The following is a 20,495-nucleotide window of genomic DNA, read 5'->3' on the forward strand; positions in this document are numbered from 1 at the left end:
AGTGTCACACATCTGGTATCGCCGTACTCAGGAGAAGTTGGGCAATGTGTTTTGGGGTGTCATTTTACATATACCCATGCTGGGTGAGAGAAATATCTCGGCAAAATACAACTTTTCCCATTTTTTTATACAAAGTTGGCATTTGACCAAGATATTTCTCTCACGCAGCATGGGTATATGTAAAATGACGCCCCAAAACACATTGCCCAACTTCTCCTGAGTACGGCGATACCAGATGTGTGACACTTTTTTGCAGCCTAGGTGCGCAAAGGGGCCCACATTCCAAAGAGCACCTTTAGGATTTCACAGGTCATTTTTTACACATTTTGATTTCAAACTACTTACCACACATTAGCGCCCCTAGAATGCCAGGGCAGTATAACTACCCCACAAGTGACCCCATTTTGGAAAGAAGACACCCCAAGGTATTTCGTGATGGGCATAGTGAGTTCATGGAAGTTTTTATTTTTTGTCACAAGTTAGTGGAATAAGACTTTGTAAGAAAAAAATTAAAATAATAATCATCATTTTCCGCTAACTTGTGACAAAAAATAAAAAATTCTAGGAACTCGCCATGCCCCTCACGGAATACCTTGGGGAGTTTTCTTTCCAAAATGGGGTCACTTGTGGGGTAGTTATACTGCCCTGGCATTTTAGGGGCCCTAATGCGTGAGAAGTAGTTTGAAATCAAAATCTGTAAAAAATGCCCTGTGAAATCCGAAAGGTGCTCTTTGGAATGTGGGCCCCTTTGCCCACCTAGGCTGCAAAAAAGTGTCACACATCTGGTATCGCCGTACTCAAAAGAAGTAGGGCAATGTGTTTTGGGGTGTCTTTTTACATATACCCATGCTGGGTGAGAGAAATATCTCGGCAAAAGACAACTTTTCCCATTTTTTTATACAAAGTTGGCATTTGACCAAGATATTTATCTCACCCAGCATGGGTATATGTAAAATGACACCCCAAAACACATTGCCCAACTTCTCCTGAGTACGGAGATACCACGTGTGGCACTTTTTTGCAGCCTAGATGCGCAAAGGGGCCCAAATTCCTTTTATGAGGGTATTTTTAGACATTTGGATCCCGGACTTCTTCTCACGCTTTAGGGCCCCTAAAATGCCAGGGCAGTATAAATACCCCACATGTGACCCCATTTTGGAAAGAAGACACCCCAAGGTATTCAATGAGGGGCATGGCGAGTTCATAGAAATTATTTTTTTTTGGCACAAGTTAGCGGAAATTGATTTTTTTTTGTTTTTTCTCACAAAGTCTCCCTTTCCGCTAACTTGGGACAAAAATTTCAATCTTTCATGGACTCAATATGCCCCTCACGGAAAACCTTGGGGTGTCTTCTTTCCGAAATGTGGTCACATGTGGGGTATTTATACTGCCCTGGCATTTTAGCGGCCCTAAAGCGTGAGAAGAAGTCTGGAATATAAATGTCTAAAAAATTTTATGCATTTGGATTCCGTGAGGGGTATGGTGAGTTCATGTGAGATTTTATTTTTTGTCACAAGTTAGTGGAATATGAGACCTTGTAATAAAAAAAAAAAAAAAAAAAATTCCGCTAACTTGGGCCAAAAAAATGTCTGAATGGAGCCTTACAGGGGGGTGATCAATGACAGGGGGGTGATCAGGGAGTGTATATGGGGTTATCACCCCCCTGTCATTGATCACCCCCCTGTAAGGCTCCATTCAGACGTCCGTATGTGTTTTGTGGATCCGCGGTGTCCGTGTTTAGCGGATCCACGGATCCGCAAAACACATACCGACGTCTGAATGGAGCCTTACAGGGGGGTGATCAATGACAGGGGGGTGATCAGGGAGTCTATATGGGGTGATCACCCCCTGTCATTGATCACCCCCTGTAAGGCTCCATTCAGACGTCTGTATGTGTTTTGCGGATCCGATCCATGTATCCGTGGATCTGTAAAAAACATACGGACATCTGAATGGAGCCTTACGGGGGGGGATCAATGACAGGGGGGTGATCAGGGAGTCTATATGGGGTGATCAGGGGTTAATAAGGGGTTAATAAGTGACAGGGGGGGGTGTAGTGTAGTGGTGTTTGGTGCTACTTATTACTGAGCTGCCTGTGTCCTCTGGTGGTCGATCCAAGCAAAAGGGACCACCAGAGGACCAGGTAGCAGGTATATTAGACGCTGTTATCAAAACAGCATCTAATATACCTGTTAGGGGTTTAAAAAATCGCATCTACAGCCTGCCGCTAGCAGGCTGGAGATCCACTTCGCTTACCTTCCGATCCATATATGCGTGACTCTGCCTGCAGCTGCCGCCTCCAGAACGCGATCCTGCGTTAGGCGGTCCGGTAGCGGTTAAGTTATTGCTGTGTGACTAGTATTCGTCACACGCTGTATGTACCAAACGCGTTTTGGAACAGAAAAACGTTCCTTCCTCAGTGGTAAAAATGGTGCTTGTTCTCAGTGCTAATAGTAAAATCTGAACCGGAATGTGTCTGTATTTAGAAATACTGTTTCTCAGCAAGATCATACATTATTGCATTTCAGTATGGATATACACTCGCCTAAAGAATTATTAGGAACACCTGTTCTATTTCTCATTAATGCAATTATCTAGTCAACCAATCACATGGCAGTTGCTTCAATGCATTTAGGGGTGTGGTCCTGGTCAAGACAATCTCCTGAACTCCAAACTGAATGTCAGAATGGGAAAGAAAGGTGATTTAAGCAATTTTGAGCTTGGCATGGTTGTTGGTGCCAGACGGGCCGGTCTGAGTATTTCACAATCTGCTCAGTTACTGGGATTTTCACGCACAACCATTTCTAGGGTTTACAAAGAATGGTGTGAAACGGGAAAAACATCCAGTATGCGGCAGTCCTGTGGGCAAGAATGCCTTGTGGATGCTAGAGGTCAGTGGAGAATGGGCCGACTGATTCAAGCTGATAGAAGAGCAACGTTGACTGAAATAACCACTCGTTACAACCGAGGTATGCAGTAAAGCATTTGTGAAGTCACAACACGCACAACCTTGAGGCGGATGGGCTACAACAGCAGAAGACCCCACCGGGTACCACTCATCTCCACTACAAATAGGAAAAAGAGGCTAGAATTTGCACGAGCTCACCAAAATTGGACTGCTGAAGACTGGAAAAATGTTGCCTGGTCTGATAAGTCTCGATTTCTGTTGAGACATTCAAATGGTAGAGTCCGAATTTGGCGTAAACAGAATGAGAACATGTATCCATCCTCTGATGGCTACTTCCAGCAGGATAATGCACCATGTCACAAAGCTCGAATCATTTCAAATTGGTTTCTTGAACATGACAATGAGTTCACTGTACTAAAATGGCCCCCACAGTCACCAGATCTCAACCCAATAGAGCATCTTTGGGATGTGGTGGAACGGGAGCTTCGTGCCCTGGATGTGCATCCCTCAAATCTCCATCAACTGCAAGATGCTATCCTATCAATATGGGCCAACATTTCTAAAGAATGCTATCAGCACCTTGTTGAATCAATGCCACGTAGAATTAAGGCAGTTCTGAAGGCAAAAGGGGGTCCAACACCATATTAGTATGGTGTTCCTAATAATTCTTTAGGTGAGTGTATATTAAGGGATTGTTCTCTCAAGCAGGGCGGCGGTGACAGATTCCTTTGCAGACAACAGGATTAAGTCCAAATGGTGCTTTATTTTATGACACTCTGGCAATTTACAGGCAAACCCAGTTATAATTCACTAGGTGCAGTGAAGTTCCAGCACCACAAAACATAAACCAAAACAAATAAACTCCTGCTCACCTGGACTCTAACTAATACATATTAGTTCCTAGCTCACCTATTGAATGCAGTTCACAAGCAGAGAATCCGGCGTCTCTAGCCAGCAATGCAGCCAGCTTCCTAGACTCTTTCCAGGCATAACTCTCTTAGACTGACAGCCTGGGATGTGCTTTTATTCCCCCCCCCCCCCCCCCCCCCCAATGATCCCAGCTGGCTACACCTGGGGATCTCTCAGGCTAGGGGAAAACCTGCCTTGGAATGAGGGTGGACTGGGGAGGTCCCACTACCAAACCTACCTTTCCAGTCCAAATAAAATGCAGCCCTTGAACTTTAACAAAACTGTTTCAGCAACTTACACTTTGCTGAAACCACTTTAGCTTTTCTGGATTTTACTTACCTCACTCAGTTGAGGAACCTGGGTGAGATATACACCCCTTCCAAGAGTTTTCCATATACTTTACCACAATATATATATATATACGGTATAATGAAAAAGCCCCCCTTAAAGAGGTTCTGCACTTTGTTTAAACTGATGATCTATCCTCTGGATTTTGACGGGATTCTTGCTGAGCTGTGCCTTGTGCACAGTGCAGCATGGGAGGTTACCATGGCAGCCATGGGAAGCTTCAAAAGCATCCAGGCTGCCATAGTAACCGATCAGAGCCCCTCAATTTCACTGCCTGGGGCTCCGATTGAAAGGCAAAGGGAGCTGCATCCCTCTGCCTTACCTCACAGATGCCGCAATCAGTGTTGATCGTGGCCTCTGAAGGGTTAAATGATGGGTTCAGCGGAATTGCCAACCCCCATCATTGTGGAAGGGTGTCTGCTGTATGATACAGCCTGCACCCGCCATGTATGGAGCAGGCTCACTGCAACAGCCTACTCCATACATTCCGTCTGCCACCGTGACATATGGGTATGTCACAGTGGTTGGATACTCTTAGGCCCCTTTCTCACTGGCGAGAATTCCACACGGGTGCAATGCGTGAGGTGAACGCATTGCACCCGCACTGAATCCGGACCAATTCACTTCAATGGGGCTGTGTACATGAGCAGTGATTTTCACGCATCACTTGTGCATTGCGTGAAAATCGCAGCAAGCTCTATACTGTGCGTTTTTCACAGTGAATGGGGCTGCGTGAAAATCGCAAGCATCCACAAGCAAGTGCGGATGCGGTGCGATTTTCACACATGGTTGCTAGGAGACAATCGGTATGGGGACCCGATCTTTATTATTTTTCCTTATAACATGGTTATAAGGGAAAATAATAGCATTCTTAATACAGAATACTTAGTAAAATGTCCATTGAGGGGTTAAAAATAATAATAATTATTATTTTTAACCCCTCAATGGACATTTTACTAAGCATTCTGTATTAAGAATGCTATTATTTTCCCTTATAACCATGTTATAAGGGAAAATAATAAAATCTACAGAACACCTAACCCAAACCCGAACTTCTGTGAATAAGTCCGGGTTCGGGTACCAAACATGCCAATTTTTCCCACGCGCGTGCAAAACGCATTAAAACGATTTGAACTCGCGCAGAAAAATCACGCATTTTCCCGCAACGCACCCGCATCTTGTCCGGCCCTCACACACGACGCCCCCGTGTGAAAGAGGCCTTACAGTTACTGCCACTGCAGCTGCTGAAACCGCTCTCCCTGATTTATAATGATATGTGATGAATTAATTTGCAACAAATCAAATTTGTTCGCAAAACTGCCAAATTTTATTTTTCTAAACTTCGCTCCTCTCGGTGACTCATGACAATGTGACAGTAACACAATGCTTTTAAAAATACAAACCTGCTGTACTTTTGGTCACAACTTTGAATCCACATGCAATATTGTCAACTTTAATGTAAGTTATTTATGACTGCAACTCACTTGATACAATGCATTTGATCTTCAGACCTTTTCATTTTTTTCATATTGTATGTTGCTGCCTTGTGCTAAAATAATTAAGTTTCCCTCATCAATCTGCACTCATTACCCCTTAATGAGAAAGTGAAAACCAAATATTAGAAATGTTTGCAAATTTATTAAAAAGGAAAAACTTTGCATGGACATAAGTATTCAGACCCTTTGCTATGACACTTGACATTTAGCTCCGGGTCCTCTCATTTCTCTTAATATTTGAGGTGTTTCTACACCTTGATTGGATTCCACCTGTGGTAAATTCAGTTACTTGGACAGGATTTGGAAAGACACAGCCCTATCTATTGAACGCTCATTGGCGATAATCTGGCAGATTAATACTGCTGCTTATTACCGGATGAACGAGTAAACACTCATACATCGGGTAATTGGAGTCTTTCAACATGTTTAAAAATAACTGTTTGCCTGTGGCAGATCGTGTCGTGCAATCAGCACTCTGCCGCCAGCAAACAATTATTCGATATGGGGACAAGTGATGGCATTAGCAATCACTTGTCCCCATACTGAGGAGGAGATCGCTGCATGTAATAACAGCAGTCTCCTCCACTACCGAGCAGGCGATTGCAGGGAAGAAATGCTACCCTCCTGTCAATCGCCTGCAGAATCTGTAGGTGTATTTGGGCCCCTGCTTGTTGCTGATCACATCTTTTATGCCAACTTAAAAAATAATTGTAGATCAGATCTAAATCAGCACATATAAACAAGCATCTGCAAATGTTACAACATGTAAGTGCAAGTAAGTGTGTTTATCTCACTATGTCACCTGTCAGCACTTGTTACAGGCTATTTATTTAAATGGACCCTTATGTTCTTAGAAACATGGAAAACCATACAAAACTGGACAATCTGTGTACAGCTGCATTCCATACAAAGCCATGTGAGGTAAGTGAAATGCGGTCTGTGTGACAGCCACATATCTCAGACTAGCAGCAACAGCTCATGTTAGCCGAACTCCCTGCATCACAGTGATCTATGATCCTGTGAGTTCCCAGCCCAACCAAGGTTCTGTTGCCCATACTCAAACAATGCTGTGAGTATGGGACAGTAGACCCACAGTTGGGATGGAACTCACAGCATCATAGATATAGCTATGAGGCGAATTCGGCTCACCGCCGCTGGGCCAGACAATGTGGCCATCCCACAGACCCTACGCGGCCATGTAAATGGACCTTTGATCAATGCCCTTTTTTCAACTGCTTCTTTCAGGCATTGTTACAATGTGTATTGTTGTTATATAGTATCATAGATCCCCCTTGTGGTCATACAAGTATCTTTCTAGATCACCTTCTTAGAATAGAGCAAGGCACAGTTTATTATGCCTGAATGTGGCATGAGTATATAGATATCCTATGTCCTATGAGAAGCCTCTAGGTATTAAGCTAGTGTGGGTTGAAATCCCAGAAGTCGAGGGAAGAACAACCATTCACACATCTAACGATCTAGGAGACAGTAACAGAAATAGACAGCAGTCATTTCTTTAAATATAGAGTGGATGCCAGTCAGCTACTGGCTGACGTAGTGTCTGCATCATCATATCCCAATGATTATCTTTTCCTTTTGTCTTCTGGCTGCCCAGTGTGGTTTGCCCAATAAGCTTCTTTCCAGTAGACAAAGTCTCATACAGTGAGATAAGAATCAAGCATTGAGTTTTACCCGGGTCAGGGAGGCTAAAAAGAAAAGTTTCATTGAAAACTGTCACTTTTGATTTTGCTCGTAGACTTGATTTCTGATGCTTTTGCTTTTGATGATTACTGAATACATCGATTCTGGCATATACATCTGAAAAGGAAAAACAAAGAAAATAATACATAGATTTTTTAAATGACCTATACAGTTATTATAATACATAAAATGATATATTTTATAGATTTCCTCAGCTGTTCTAAGAATTAGCATCAGTCCTGACCAGGCATAGTGTTGGAACTGCAATACAGTCTCATTCACTTGATAAGCATTGCTGCATTTCCCAACTGAGCACTAGGATGGGGGCGGCACAAATTTGGGAAAAAGTCAAAGATGTTCCAGTGCCTTAATTCTAGATATACTCGGCAGATTCTGCAGATAATCAAAGTGGTTTACTTTTTTTTAGTGTTTATGACAAACCACATGCCATCAATGTCTGATTTATGGGGATCAAAATGATGAACTTGCAAAAATTGCACATTGATGGATAGGTATGCCATTGGTGCTTGTGCTTATGGTGGGATATACTCGATAAAGGGGTATTCCCATTTTAGCCATTCATGACAGAGTGACCGTCATATATGGCAGCCAGAGATGCAGTGGATACAGATACAGTTGAGTTTCTGTAATGACCATAGAAGTGAATAGTAGCTACAAAAACAGTGTAGCGTAATGATCTGCGCTGTTAGGTCCTCAGTTAAAAAAAAGAAGCACAGCTAGCTTTGGTACTGTGTTTCCATAGCTCAGATTCACTTCTATGGGAGTTATAGAAACGTAGATCAGCCCACTCAGCTGCTCCCATAGTTCCAACCACCTGGGACCGCCAAATATGAATGGATGGATGTGAATACCCCTTTAAAACTGGGCAGGTTCTACAGAGAAATCACCCAGCCTTACTAGCTTCTGTAGAGCACTGGCAGTCGATACAGACTGACAAATAACGAAGTCTCATTTTAAAGAGACTCTTCTCACCTCCAGCAAGCCCTAATAAGTACAGTAACGCACGTGTAGAACACCTAGTGCTGACTCCAGAGCAGTAATTTGTATATCGATATTCACTCCCATTCCCCCTCTGTGCACTGTAAACCAGCTGTGGTATGCGTAGAGGGGACTCCTGCACATGCCCACACAATAAAGAGGACTCCAGGAGGAGTCTTCTCTATACAAATCATTGAGCAGGCACCTTGGTACAATGCCCAGGGGGGTCCTCGTGTGACGCCACCTCTCAGGATTGCTTCTGATTGGCTGGCTAGGCAGGTGTGCGGGCGCAGCGGCAAATTTTAATTGCCGGAGCTCCTCTCCCCGCTCATACACGTCCGTGGAGCGGGGAGAGAGAGGAGCTCCGGCTACTGTGTAAGTTTTTTGTGCCATCAGGCACAAATCGGCATATTTGGTAGGGAGAGGTAGATTAGGCAGGGATAGTGAGGGAGAGTTAGGGGGGGGAATAAAAGTTTTTTTATTGTGTTGTAGCACCCGAATCGGGTTTCTGGGGTCCACAGCACTTTTTTGGGGGGCAAGTGTTTTTTTTTTGTTTTTTTTTGCATGCGCTGACTGTGGCCGGCACTCTTAGCGTCCGGCCACTGTTAGCGCATCGCCCACCCCACCGCTGATCAACTTCGTACCAGCGCGTTTGAATCTTTTTTTTTTTTTTTACACTTTTTGGGAATTTCGATATTTTTGGTTAGTTTATATATATTTTTTCTGTTAGGTGTAAGGCAAAGTACACGAACACCCGTCCTCCACACACACGCATACTAAATAAAGTTTTCCACACACACACACACACTCCCCTATAGCCCGCCGGACGTTCTTGGTTGAGGAGGCATACTCCCTGCTTGCCTCCGAATCCGAGAGCCCCAGTGAGAACGAGGATGACCCCACTTTCCTCTTGTCATCCGCGTCCTCCTCATCATCTAGCGATGATGAGCCCCCAAGGCAGCGGAGCAGCCATGCCAGAGACCCTGTGGCCCACACTAGTACGAGCAGCTCTGGGGCTCGTACTAGTTTTCCGGCCCACCAGATAAGTCCACATGAGCCCCCTACCGGTGAACTTGCATGGTGTACCCCAGAGCATTTTGAGCCTGTGATTCCTGATTTTGTTGGCCAAGCAGGAATCCAGATTCCCACAGTGGGCTTCACTGAATATGACTTTTAGTCTTTTTTTCAGTGACCACTTTGTGGATCTGATGGTGGAGCAAACGAACTTGTTCATTGCCCAATACCCGGGCTCCTTTTTGGCTAGGTCCGGTGGCTGGACTCTGGTCAGTGCAGCCGAGATGAGGACGTTTTGGGGCCTTGTGCTGCACATGGGCCTAGTAAAAAAAACAGTGTCAGGCATTACTGGAGTGGGGACGTCCTCTACCAGACCCCACTTTACAGTACGGCCATGACACGTACCCACTTTGAGGCTATTCGGAAATGCCTGCATTATGCAGATAATGCAGCATGTCGTCGCCCCCCCCCCCCCCCGAGGTGATCCTGCCTATGACCGCCTGTACAAAATCAGGCCGGTCATCGATCACTGCAGGGCCAAATTTTTGGAGGCCTATGTACCTGGAAGGGAGGTCGCGGTTGCTGAGTCTCTCATTGCTTTCAAGGGGAGACTCCTTTTCCGCCAGTATGCTCCCTCTAAGGTGGTGAGGTATGGCGTGAAGCTGTACAAACTTTGTAAGAGTACCTCAGGGTACACTTACAAGTTTCATGTGTACGAGGGGCGAGATTCCCGTATTGAACCCCCAGAATGTCCTCCCACTCTGGGTGTTAGGGGGAAACTTGTGTGGGACCTTATGCACCCACTGCTAGATAAGGGTTACCACCTTTACGTGGATAACTTTTATACTAGTATTCTCTTGTTCCAGTCCCTCGCCGCCAGATCCACATCCGCTTGTGGGACCGTGCGGAAAAATCAACGCGGCCTCCCTACCCACCCCCTCTAGGTACCTATCCCCAGGGGTGAGACCCGTGCCCTTACCAGTGGAAACCTGTTGCTGGTCAGATATAAAGACAACCCGGGCGCCATGCGCAAAACCCGGGCATGGTACAAAAAAGTTGCGGTCTACGTGGTACAGGTTGCCTTGTACAACTCTTTTGTGTTGTCCCGGAGCGCTGGCTACACAGGGAAATTCCTCCAGTTCTATGAGGCAGTCCTCAAGGCCCTGATCTTTTCTGACCGGGAAAGAGCAGGCTGGAGTACCGCGGAAACTGGAGGTGCCCGGATCGCCCCTGGCCAACACTTTCCAGGTGTGGTCCCCCATACTGGAAAGAAGGGACGGTCCCAAAAAAAAGTGCAGAGTGTGTCACAGGAGGGGGATACGGAAGGACACCACCACTCAGTGTGACATGTGCCCCGATCATCCGGACCTCTGCATTGACTGTTGCTTCAGGGAGTACCACACTTCCATGGAGTACAAAATTTATAATCCCCTTCCCCAATTTTAATTCCATTTAGCCACTGACAATCGGAAAAAAACTATGGTTCTCAGACTTGAGACACTAAAATAAAAAAGTATTTTTTTTCAAAAATATTATTTTGTAAAACTAAAATAAATAAAAAAAGTAGAGATATTAGGTATCGCTGCGTCCGTAAGAATCTGCTATATAAAAATACCCCATGACCTAACCCCTCAGATGAACACAGTCAAAAAATAAAATAAAAAACGGTGCAAAAAAAAGGTTTTTTTTGTCACCTTACATCACAAAAAGTGTAATAGCAAGCGATCAAAAAGTCATATGCCCCCCAAAATAGTGCCAATAAAACCGTCCTGTCATCCCGCAAAAAATAAGCCCCTACCTAAGATAATCGGCTAAAAACAAAAAAAAAGCATAATATAGTGTAAAACCTAAAAAGGTTTTAAAAAAGCAGACATATTAGGTATTGCCGCGTCCATAAGAATCGGCTCTATAAAAAATACCCCATGACCTAACCCCTCAGATAAACACGATCAAAAAAATAAAATCTGTGCCAAAACAGCTATTTTTTGGCAAATTTTCCATTTTAATCCATTTTTTCCAGTAACAAAGCAAGGGTTAACAGCCAAAACTTAATATTTATTACCCCGATTCTGCAGTTTACAGAAACACCCCATATGTGGTCGTAAACTGCTGTATGACCAAACGGCAGGGCGCAGAAGGAAAGGAATGCCATATGGTTTCTTGAAGGCAGATTTTGATGGCCTTTTTTTTTGGCACCATGTCCCATTTGAAGAACCCCTGATGCACCCCTAGAGTAGAAACTCCATAAAAGTGACCCCATCTAAGAAACTACACCCCTCAAGGTATTCAAAACTGATTTTACAAACGTTATTAACCCTTTAGGTGTTCCTCAACAGTTTATGGAAATATCATGCCCCACTCTGACGATGTGCGGAGGTCAGCCAGGATTGCAGCACGAGTCTAGTATTTGTTTTGATGCTGTGCTGGATCCGCCTCGCATCAGGTGCACTGGGTGGAGTCATTAGTTTAAATAGTCTCCAGCTAAAGTGCTCTGAGCGGATTATACTCATCATTGTGGTCTTGGAAGCTAGGAAGGAAGGTTGGCTGTTTGTTCCTGCTCTCAGCAGATAAGTGTCTTTTCTTGTTTGGTTGTTTATGTCATCTTACCCGTCCAGGTTCTGTGCGAGCTGGCAGCTCCTTTCTCCCCACTTCACCATCTCAGGGAGTTCAGGGTTCTGTTAGTATAGGCTGGTGGACACAGCAAATCTACCATCAAGATTTGTCTGTGGGCTGAGCATTGTAGGGAAAGAGGTCAGGGATAAATTAGGAGGTGACCCTTTCCCTGTCTCTCGTCCAGAGCCTGGTTGGTGTGTTATCTGTTAACTGTGCACGTCCGCCGTGACATTATAATCCGCCCTACTGTGACTGCCATTGCTCAGCGTTTATGTGATGGCGTCAATTGATGCACTGGTTTACCGCATGCAGGGTTTGTCCCTGGAGGTTGCGGATCTACGTAGTACGGTCACACAGTGTCAGAGGGTGTTGTCTTCAGGTACAAGTCAAATTGTTGGGGAGCCTAAAGTCGCTCTTCCGGAGAAATTTGCAGGGGGTACTGATGATTTTTTCCATTTCAAGGAATCATGTAAGTTGTACTTTCGTTTGTGCCCAATTTCATCAGGTAATGAGGATCAGAGGGTGGGTATCGTCATGTCTTTGCTGAAAGGGGACGCGCAATCCTGGGCTTTTTCCCTGCCGCCCGGTTCTCTGGCTCTCCGGTCGGTGGAGGAATTTTTTAAAGCCCTGGGATTGATTTACGATGACCCAGATCGAGTTTCAATGGCAGAGTCAAAATTACGTAACTTACTACAGGGTAAAAATACGGCTGAGGTTTATTGCACATAGTTTAGGAGGTGGGCTACTGAGTTGGGGTGGAACGACCCCGCATTACATAGCCAGTTTTGTCAGGGGTTATCTGAAAGGTTGAAGGATGCTCTGGCTTTTCATGAATACCCTGATACTTTGGAAAATGCACCGTCTTTGGCGATACGTTTGGATAGACGTATCAGAGAGAGGGGTAAGGGTCCCTCTGTGCAGGGGATTCCTCCCGCGTGTAGTTTTGTTCCACCAGCTGCCCAGGGAGATATTGCTTGTTATTCTGGCCTAGGAGAGGAACCCATGCAGTTAGGTCAGATATCTTTCCATTCGGATAATAGAGACTTTCGTAAAGCGCACAATTTATGTTTCTTTTGTGGAAAGAGGGGTCATTTTGTTTTTTCTTGTCCGTATGTTGAACCACAGGGGAGAGTGATAAAGAAAAAAGAAAAAGAAAAAAAAAACTCCCTCACACTTGGTAGTATGAATGGTGTGGTAGAGCAGACTGGTATGCAAGTTCCCTGCAGTTCCCGTTTTCTCCTTTCAGCTATGGTGGCGCTAGAGTCTCGAAATCTGTTTGTTGATGTTTTCTTGATTGTGGTGCTGGGGTAAATTTAATTGACTTTCTGTTTCTTGAGGGTTTAGGACTAAGTATTTGCATGTTAGAGAACGAGATTCGTGTTTTTGCCATTGATTCTTCCCCTCTTTCTCAAGGGAGCCTTACTCACGTTGCTCATGATATTCATTTAGGGTGGGTGATTCACATGCTGAGATTATTTCCTGTTTCGTCATGAAGGATTTGCCAGCTCCAATAGTTTTAGGGTTGCCATGGTTGTCTAAACATAACCCAACTATAGACTGGCAGGCGAGACAAATCATTGGTTGGAGCAAGTTTTGTTCGGATAATTGTCTTGTCACATCTATTTCTGAAGTGTCCGTTACGGCCTTGCCTCAGTATCTCTCAGATTTTTCGGACGTGTTTGCGGAGGGTGGGGCTCAGGAATTGCCCCCTCATCGTGACTATGATTGTCCTGTGAATCTCATTCCGGGGGCTAAGTTGCCTAAGTCTCGGCTCTACAACCTCTCTCAACCCGAGAGAGAGGTCATGCGAAAGTATGTCGCCGAGAGTTTGGCAAAGGGTCATATTAGACCATCTAAGTCTCCAGTGGCTGTAGGTTTGTTCTTCGTGAAGAAGAAAGATGGATCACTGAGACCGTGTTTGGATTTCCGGGAGCTGAATCGTATTACAGTCCGGGATCCATATCCCCTGCCTTTGATCTCTGATCTTTTTGATCAGATTGTTGGAGCCAAGGTGTTCTCCAAGTTGGATTTGAGAGGAGCATACAATCTGATCAGGATCAAGGAGGGGGATGAGTGGAAAACGGCCTTCAATACGCACGAGGGTCATTTTGAGAACCTGGTAATGCCTTTTGGGTTGACGAATGCGCCAGCGGTATTTCAGCGATTCGTCAATGATATTTTTCATCATTTGGTGGGGAGGTTCGTAGTAGTCTACCTTGATGACATTTTAATTTATTCTCCTGATCTGAAGACCCATCAGGATCATGTGAGACAGGTTTTGACGATCCTGCGGGAGAATAAGTTATACGCCAAATTGGAGAAATGTTTATTTGCGGTGCAAGAGCTTCCATTTTTGGGATACATGCTTTCTGATTCTGGTTTTCGTATGGACCCCGAAAAGGTCCGGGCGGTTCTAGAGTGGGACCGACCGGAGAATCAGAAAGCTTTGATGCGATTTTTGGGGTTTACGAATTATTATAGAAAATGTATTTTTAATTATTCCACGCTAGTCAAACCTCTTACTGATATGACCAAGAAGGGCGCTGATGTCTCTGTCTGGTCGGATGAGGCATTGCAGGCCTTTTCGGCTATTAAGGAGCGTTTTGCGTCTGCTCCCATTCTGGTGCAGCCGGATGTATCTCAGCCATTCGTGGTCGAGGTCGATGCATCAGAGGTGGGGGTTGGGGCGGTGCTTTCGCAGGGTCCTTCTCCTGGCAAGTGGGTCCCGTGTGCCTTCTTCTCCAGGAAGCTCTCGGTCGCTGAGAGAAATTATGATGTTGGAGATAGGGAGTTGTTGGCGATCAAGTTGGCCTTTGAAGAATGGCGTCACTGGTTAGAGGGGGCTTCTCACCCCATTACTGTGTATACAGACCATAAGAATTTGGCTTACCTGCAATCTGCCAAGCGTCTGAACCCTAGACAGGCCAGATGGTCATTGTTTTTTACCAGGTTCAATTTCGTGGTTACCTTTCGCCCAGGGGTCAAGAACGTCAAGGCAGATGCCTTGTCTCGCAGCTTCCCTGGGGGAGGTGATTCAGAAGATCCAGCGCCGATTTTGGCGGATGCAGTGGTGGTCTCCGCTCTGTACCCTGAATTAGAGATGGAGGTGTTGGGAGCTCAGGAGGGGGCTCCTGGTTCGTGTCCCCCAGGGAGGCTGTTTGTTCCTGAGGGCCTACGATACAAGGTGTTCAAGGAACATCACGATACTGTTCTCGCTGGACATCCTGGTGGTAAGTCCACCTGTGATCTGGTGGCCAGGTTTGCGTAAGTGTATTGAGAATTACGTGGCAGCTTGTGAAACCTGCGCTCGGTCTAAGGTTGCTCATACTCGACCGCCTGGTTCACTTCTTCCATTGTCTATTCCATCTCGTCCTTGGACACATTTGTCCATGGACTTTATTACGGACCTACCGAGTTCCTCCGGGAGAACAGTGATTTTGGTGGTAGTCGATCGTTTCAGTAAAATGGCTCACTTTATACCACTAACAAGTCTGCCTAACGCTAAGACTCTTGCGCAGATTTTTGTGGATAATATTGTTAAATTGCACAGTATTCCTTCGGATATTGTCTCTGATAGGGGCACGCAGTTTATCTCCAGGTTTTGGAGGGCATTCTGCTCTCGACTTGGCATTCAACTTTCTTTCTCGTCGGCTTTTCATCCACAGTCGAATGGTCATACCAATCAAAACCTGGAGACCTACTTGAGGTGCTTTGTGGCTGAGAATCAGGAGGACTGGTCCTCATTCTTGCCCTTATCAGAATTTGCATTGAATAACCGTAGGCAGGAGTCCACGGGTAAGTCGCCATTTTTTGGCACATACGGTTTCCATCCTCAGTTTGGTACCTTTTCTGGGTCTGGTTCCTCCGGGATGCCAGAGGAGGAGATATTCTCTTCTGCCTTATCCTCTATCTGGCGGGGGATTCAAGGGAATTTGGAGAGGATGGGTGAGAGGTATAAACGAATGGCTGACAGGAGACGTGTGACTGGTCCGGACCTGTGTGTGGGTGATTTGGTGTGGTTGTCCACTAGGAATATCAAGTTGAGAATGCCATCTTGGAAACTGGGTCCAAGATTTGTTGGTCCATATAAGATTTCTGCTGTGATCAATCCTGTGGCATTTCGACTTGATCTGCCGCAGACTTGGAGGATCCACGATGTCTTCCACAAGTCTTTACTAAAAAAAATATGTTAAACCGGTGGTACCATCGCCATTGCCTCATCCTCCTGTTCTGGTCGAGGGAAACTTGGAGTTCGAGATCTCCAGGATTCTCGACTCAAGAGTTCTGCGGGGTTCCCTCCAGTACCTGGTTCACTGGAGGGGGTACGGTCCTGAGGAGAGGATGTGGGTTCCGGCGTCAGATGTCAACGCCAGCCGTCTGGTGAGGGCCTTTCATAGGTCCCATCCGGATAAGGTTGGTCCAGGGTGTCCGGAGGTCACCCGTAGAAGGGGGGGGGTACTGTCATGCCCCACTCTGACGATGTGCGGAGGTCAGCCAGGATTGCAGCACGAGTCTAGTATTTGTTTTGATGCTGTGCTGGATCCGCCTCGCATCAGGTGCACTGGGTGGAGTCATTAGTTTAAATAGTCTCCAGCTAAAGTGCTCTGAGCGGATTATACTCATCATTGGGGTCTTGGAAGCTAGGAAGGAAGGTTGGCTGTTTGTTCCTGCTCTCAGCAGATAAGTGTCTTTTCTTGTTTGGTTGTTTATGTCATCTTACCCGTCCAGGTTCTGTGCGAGCTGGCAGCTCCTTTCTCCCCACTTCACCATCTCAGGGAGTTCAGGGTTCTGTTAGTATAGGCTGGTGGACACAGCAAATCTACCATCAAGATTTGTCTGTGGGCTGAGCATTGTAGGGAAAAAGGTCAGGGATAAATTAGGAGGTGACCCTTTCCCTGTCTCTCGTCCAGAGCCTGGTTGGTGTGTTATCTGTTAACTGTGCACGTCTGCCGTGACAGGAAAATGGAGATGAAATTTCAGAATTTCTATTTTTGGTAACCTTGCCTCACAAAATTGTAATATTGGAAAATTTGCCAAAAAATTGAAATTCTTAAATTTCATCTCCATTTGCCAATAACTCTTGTAGAACATCTAAAGGGTTAACAAAGTTTTTAAAAACAGTTTTGAATACCTTGAGGGGTGTAGTTTCTTAGATGGGGTCACTTTTATGGAGTTTCTACTCTAGGGGTGCATCAGGGGGGCTTCAAATGGGACATGGTGTAAATAAACCAGTCCAGCAAAATCTGCCTTCCAAAAACCACACGGCGCTCCTTTCCCTCTACGCCCTACCGTGTGCCCGTACAGTAGCTTACAACCACATATGGGGTGTTTCTGCAAACTACAGAATCAGGGCAATAAATATATAATTTTTTTTGGCTGTTAACCCTTGCTTTGTTACTGGAAAAAATGGATTAAAATGGAAAATTTTCAAAAAAATAAAATCGAAATTCTGAAATTTTTATCTCCATTTGCCATTAACTCTTGTGGAACACCTAAAGGGTTAACAACATTTGTAAAATCAGTTTTGAATACCTTGAGGGGTGTAGTTTCTAGAATGTGGTCATTTTTGGGTGGTTTCTATTATGTAAGCCTCACAAAGTGATTTCAGACCTGAACTGGTCCTTAAAAAGTGGGTTTTTGAAAATTTCTGAAAAATTCAAGATTTGCTTCTAAACTTCTAAGCCTTGTAACATCCCCAAAAAATAAAATGGCATTCCCAAAGTGATCCAAACATTAAGTAGACTATGGGGAATGTAAAGTAATAACTATTCTTGGACGTATTACTATGTATTATAGAAGTAGAGAAATAGAAATTTGGAAATTTGCACATTTTTCCAAATTTTTGGTAAATTTGGTATTTTTTTAATAAATAAAAATAAATTTTTTTGACTCCATTTTGCCAGTGTCATGAAGTACAATATGTGACGAAAAAACAATCTCAGAATGGCTTGGATAAGTCAAAGCGTTTTAAAGTGATCACCACATAAAGTGACACTGGTCAGATTTGCAAAAAATAGCCTGGTCTTAAGGTGAAAATGAGCCCGGTCCATAAGGGGTTAAAGTCTTGTGGAAATGCTTAGGGAGGCTAGAAGGGCTTCTTGTCAAGCTTTTCAATAAATATGCATCAATACAAAAAAATAATTTTTTGTAATCTGTTAATATCAATGTCATGCCTTGCAAGCAGTAATATCTGGTTTATTGTGTGCATTTTCATATTCTCCATTGTAATGTATTGCCTCCTGCTAATTACTTTGCAAACAGCGCCATCTACTGTCACCATGCAGCCTGTTTTATACCACTTTCTATATCAGTAATTAGCTCCTCCTGAACTCTCAAAGAGTTTAGCTGCATGTCAACTCATTCTCCTGTCAACGTGTGAGGGTGGCAGAACAATCTGTTTTTCTGTTTTCTTGCAAAAAAAATAATAATTATAAAATAAACATTAAGGCCGCTTTCACACATCAGTCTCTGTTATAATATCTGTGACAATATGGGCAGTGGTTCAACCATGAAGAATCTGCGTTTGTCCTCGTGTTTGTTTTTTTCCCTTGAGTGTCATCCATATTCCACATACACTGCTAGGCTCAAAATTTGTTTCTAGAGTATCTCCTACCAATGGTCTGTGAAAATCTCAGAACAAAGATGCCATCTTTGTTGTTCCAATGATTTTCATGAACACATAGAGACTTATCAAACTGGTGTAAAGTAGACCTGGCTTAGTTGCCCATACCAACCAATCAGATTCCTCCTTTCATTGTTCACAGCTCCTTTGGACAGCTATGGGCAACTAAGCCAGTTCTACTTTACACCAGTTTGATAAATCTTCCCCATAGACTTCAATGGGTGTGTTTGCATCACGCACCAAAGTAACATATGCCTCCGAGGTTCCTCCACTGACGCGTGAACAAACATGTTAAAATCAATGGTATGAGTGCTGTGAAAGACATGTGAAAGAGGCCTTGGAGTTATATTTCATAAAATAAAAAAGGTTAGGCTTTAATTTTACCAATACTACATTCAATGGAAATTGTATTAAAGGGGTTGTCCGAGTTATGAAAAAAAAAATATTGCACTGAAAATCTGATGGGCAGCAATATATAACTAAGCTATACAAGTTTCAGGCAGAAAATATATATATATTTCCTAATTTCCCTGGTTCTCTTCTGGCCCTTTGTTTACATGCAATAAAAACTATCTCTGCCCCTCCCCCCGCACTGCGGGGGGAGGGACATGTCTGCCTGCTGGGAGACTCTGCAGCATGTTGTATGTGTAGGACTACAACATGTCCCAGCTGTATAATCACACTGCTAAGGGAGTGGATACAAGAGCTGCCCTGAGTGCTGGGAGAAAACAGCAACTTGTAAGTGTAGAACTACAAGTGCCACCTGTATAATGACACTGCTAATACACACAGGATCTTCCCCCTACCTTCTTGTGCAATGCTCTCTCTAGTCTGTCAGATCCTGTGCCCAGAATTGTCACTGCTGCAGCTAGCCAGTATGTGCAGCTGAAGGGGTTAAGAATCCTAGGACAGAGCAGACGGCAGTGGAGGGGGGCGGGGCCAGCACAGTGCCGTCTCGTTTACAGGCTTGTAAACGACCTTTATCAGAGCAGGGAGAGAAGCTGACATCACAGGTCATGTGACCCTCAGTGAAATCTGAGAAACCAGCCACTGGAGATAAAGTGAGTGAATTGGAAAGCTGTTACATTTGCCCAGTTAGGAACATAGAAAGAACAAAAAAATAACTCGGACAACCCCTTTAAATCTAATACATCATAGCTCAGTCTTCGATTTTAATACATACCTCTCTCCTTAATGATGTTAGAGGAACTTGATCTGAACTTTAGTATCCCAACTTCTATTTTCTGTGCGGTAGGTAGACATTTCAGTGATAATAGAACCTCTCCAATAATGTCCTGTAAGTGAAAGAAAACAAGATTATCTTATGGCCTATAAAACAGAATTTCCCTCTAAAATTTTCATTTGAATGACCCAACAGCAATGTAGTCTTAGACAAGTCCCAGGTTGACCAGCTTTCAAAATCTCTTATAAACATAAGAGGACATTCATCATGTATGCCAGAATTTTGTCATCATAAAGTAACAAATGCAACACGTGTGTACTACCCCACAACTGCAAATAAATAAGTTAATGCTTTGTGTTATGCTTTCTGCATGATCCCAAGAGCTGTCTATAGGTGACGCAGCCTAGATATTGTGCCCTACTCAAAAGAAGGAAGGTTTTTCCATTTTCCCTCTGAGAAAGGAGCTGAGTAGTCTGATTGCATCATCTAGGGCTGTGATTGCTAACCTCCGGCACTCCAGCTGTGGTAAGGATGCACACTTGCTTGGCTGTTCTCAGAACTCCACAGAAATGAATGGAGCATGCTGGGAGTCGTAGTTTCACCACAGCTGGAATGCCGGAGGTTAGCCATCACTGATCTAGGGTGTGGCCTAAGTGAGGAACGGGTGCATCCTCCATCCAGAAAGGACTGCTACTGTGAACT

At 44.4% G+C, this 20,495-nt stretch overlaps 1 protein-coding gene across 1 annotated transcript in view; it reads right to left on the reverse strand.

Annotated features, from left to right (window-relative positions):
- Nucleotides 1-5,798: 5,798 nt before the first annotated feature.
- LOC120980289 (synaptotagmin-2-like) overlaps nt 5,799-20,495 on the reverse strand; it is a 60,996-nt gene continuing 46,299 nt past the window's right edge. The window contains exons 6-7 of the mRNA XM_040409291.1: nt 19,794-19,905; nt 5,799-7,479 (exon numbers count right to left, since the gene is read on the reverse strand). Coding sequence (XP_040265225.1) covers nt 7,178-7,479; nt 19,794-19,905 — 414 coding nt within the window. The 3' untranslated portion in view covers nt 5,799-7,177. The remainder of the gene's footprint in view (nt 7,480-19,793; nt 19,906-20,495) is intronic.

Source organism: Bufo bufo, chromosome 10 (assembly GCF_905171765.1).
Source record: "Bufo bufo chromosome 10, aBufBuf1.1, whole genome shotgun sequence".
Lineage (NCBI taxonomy): Eukaryota > Metazoa > Chordata > Amphibia > Anura > Bufonidae > Bufo > Bufo bufo.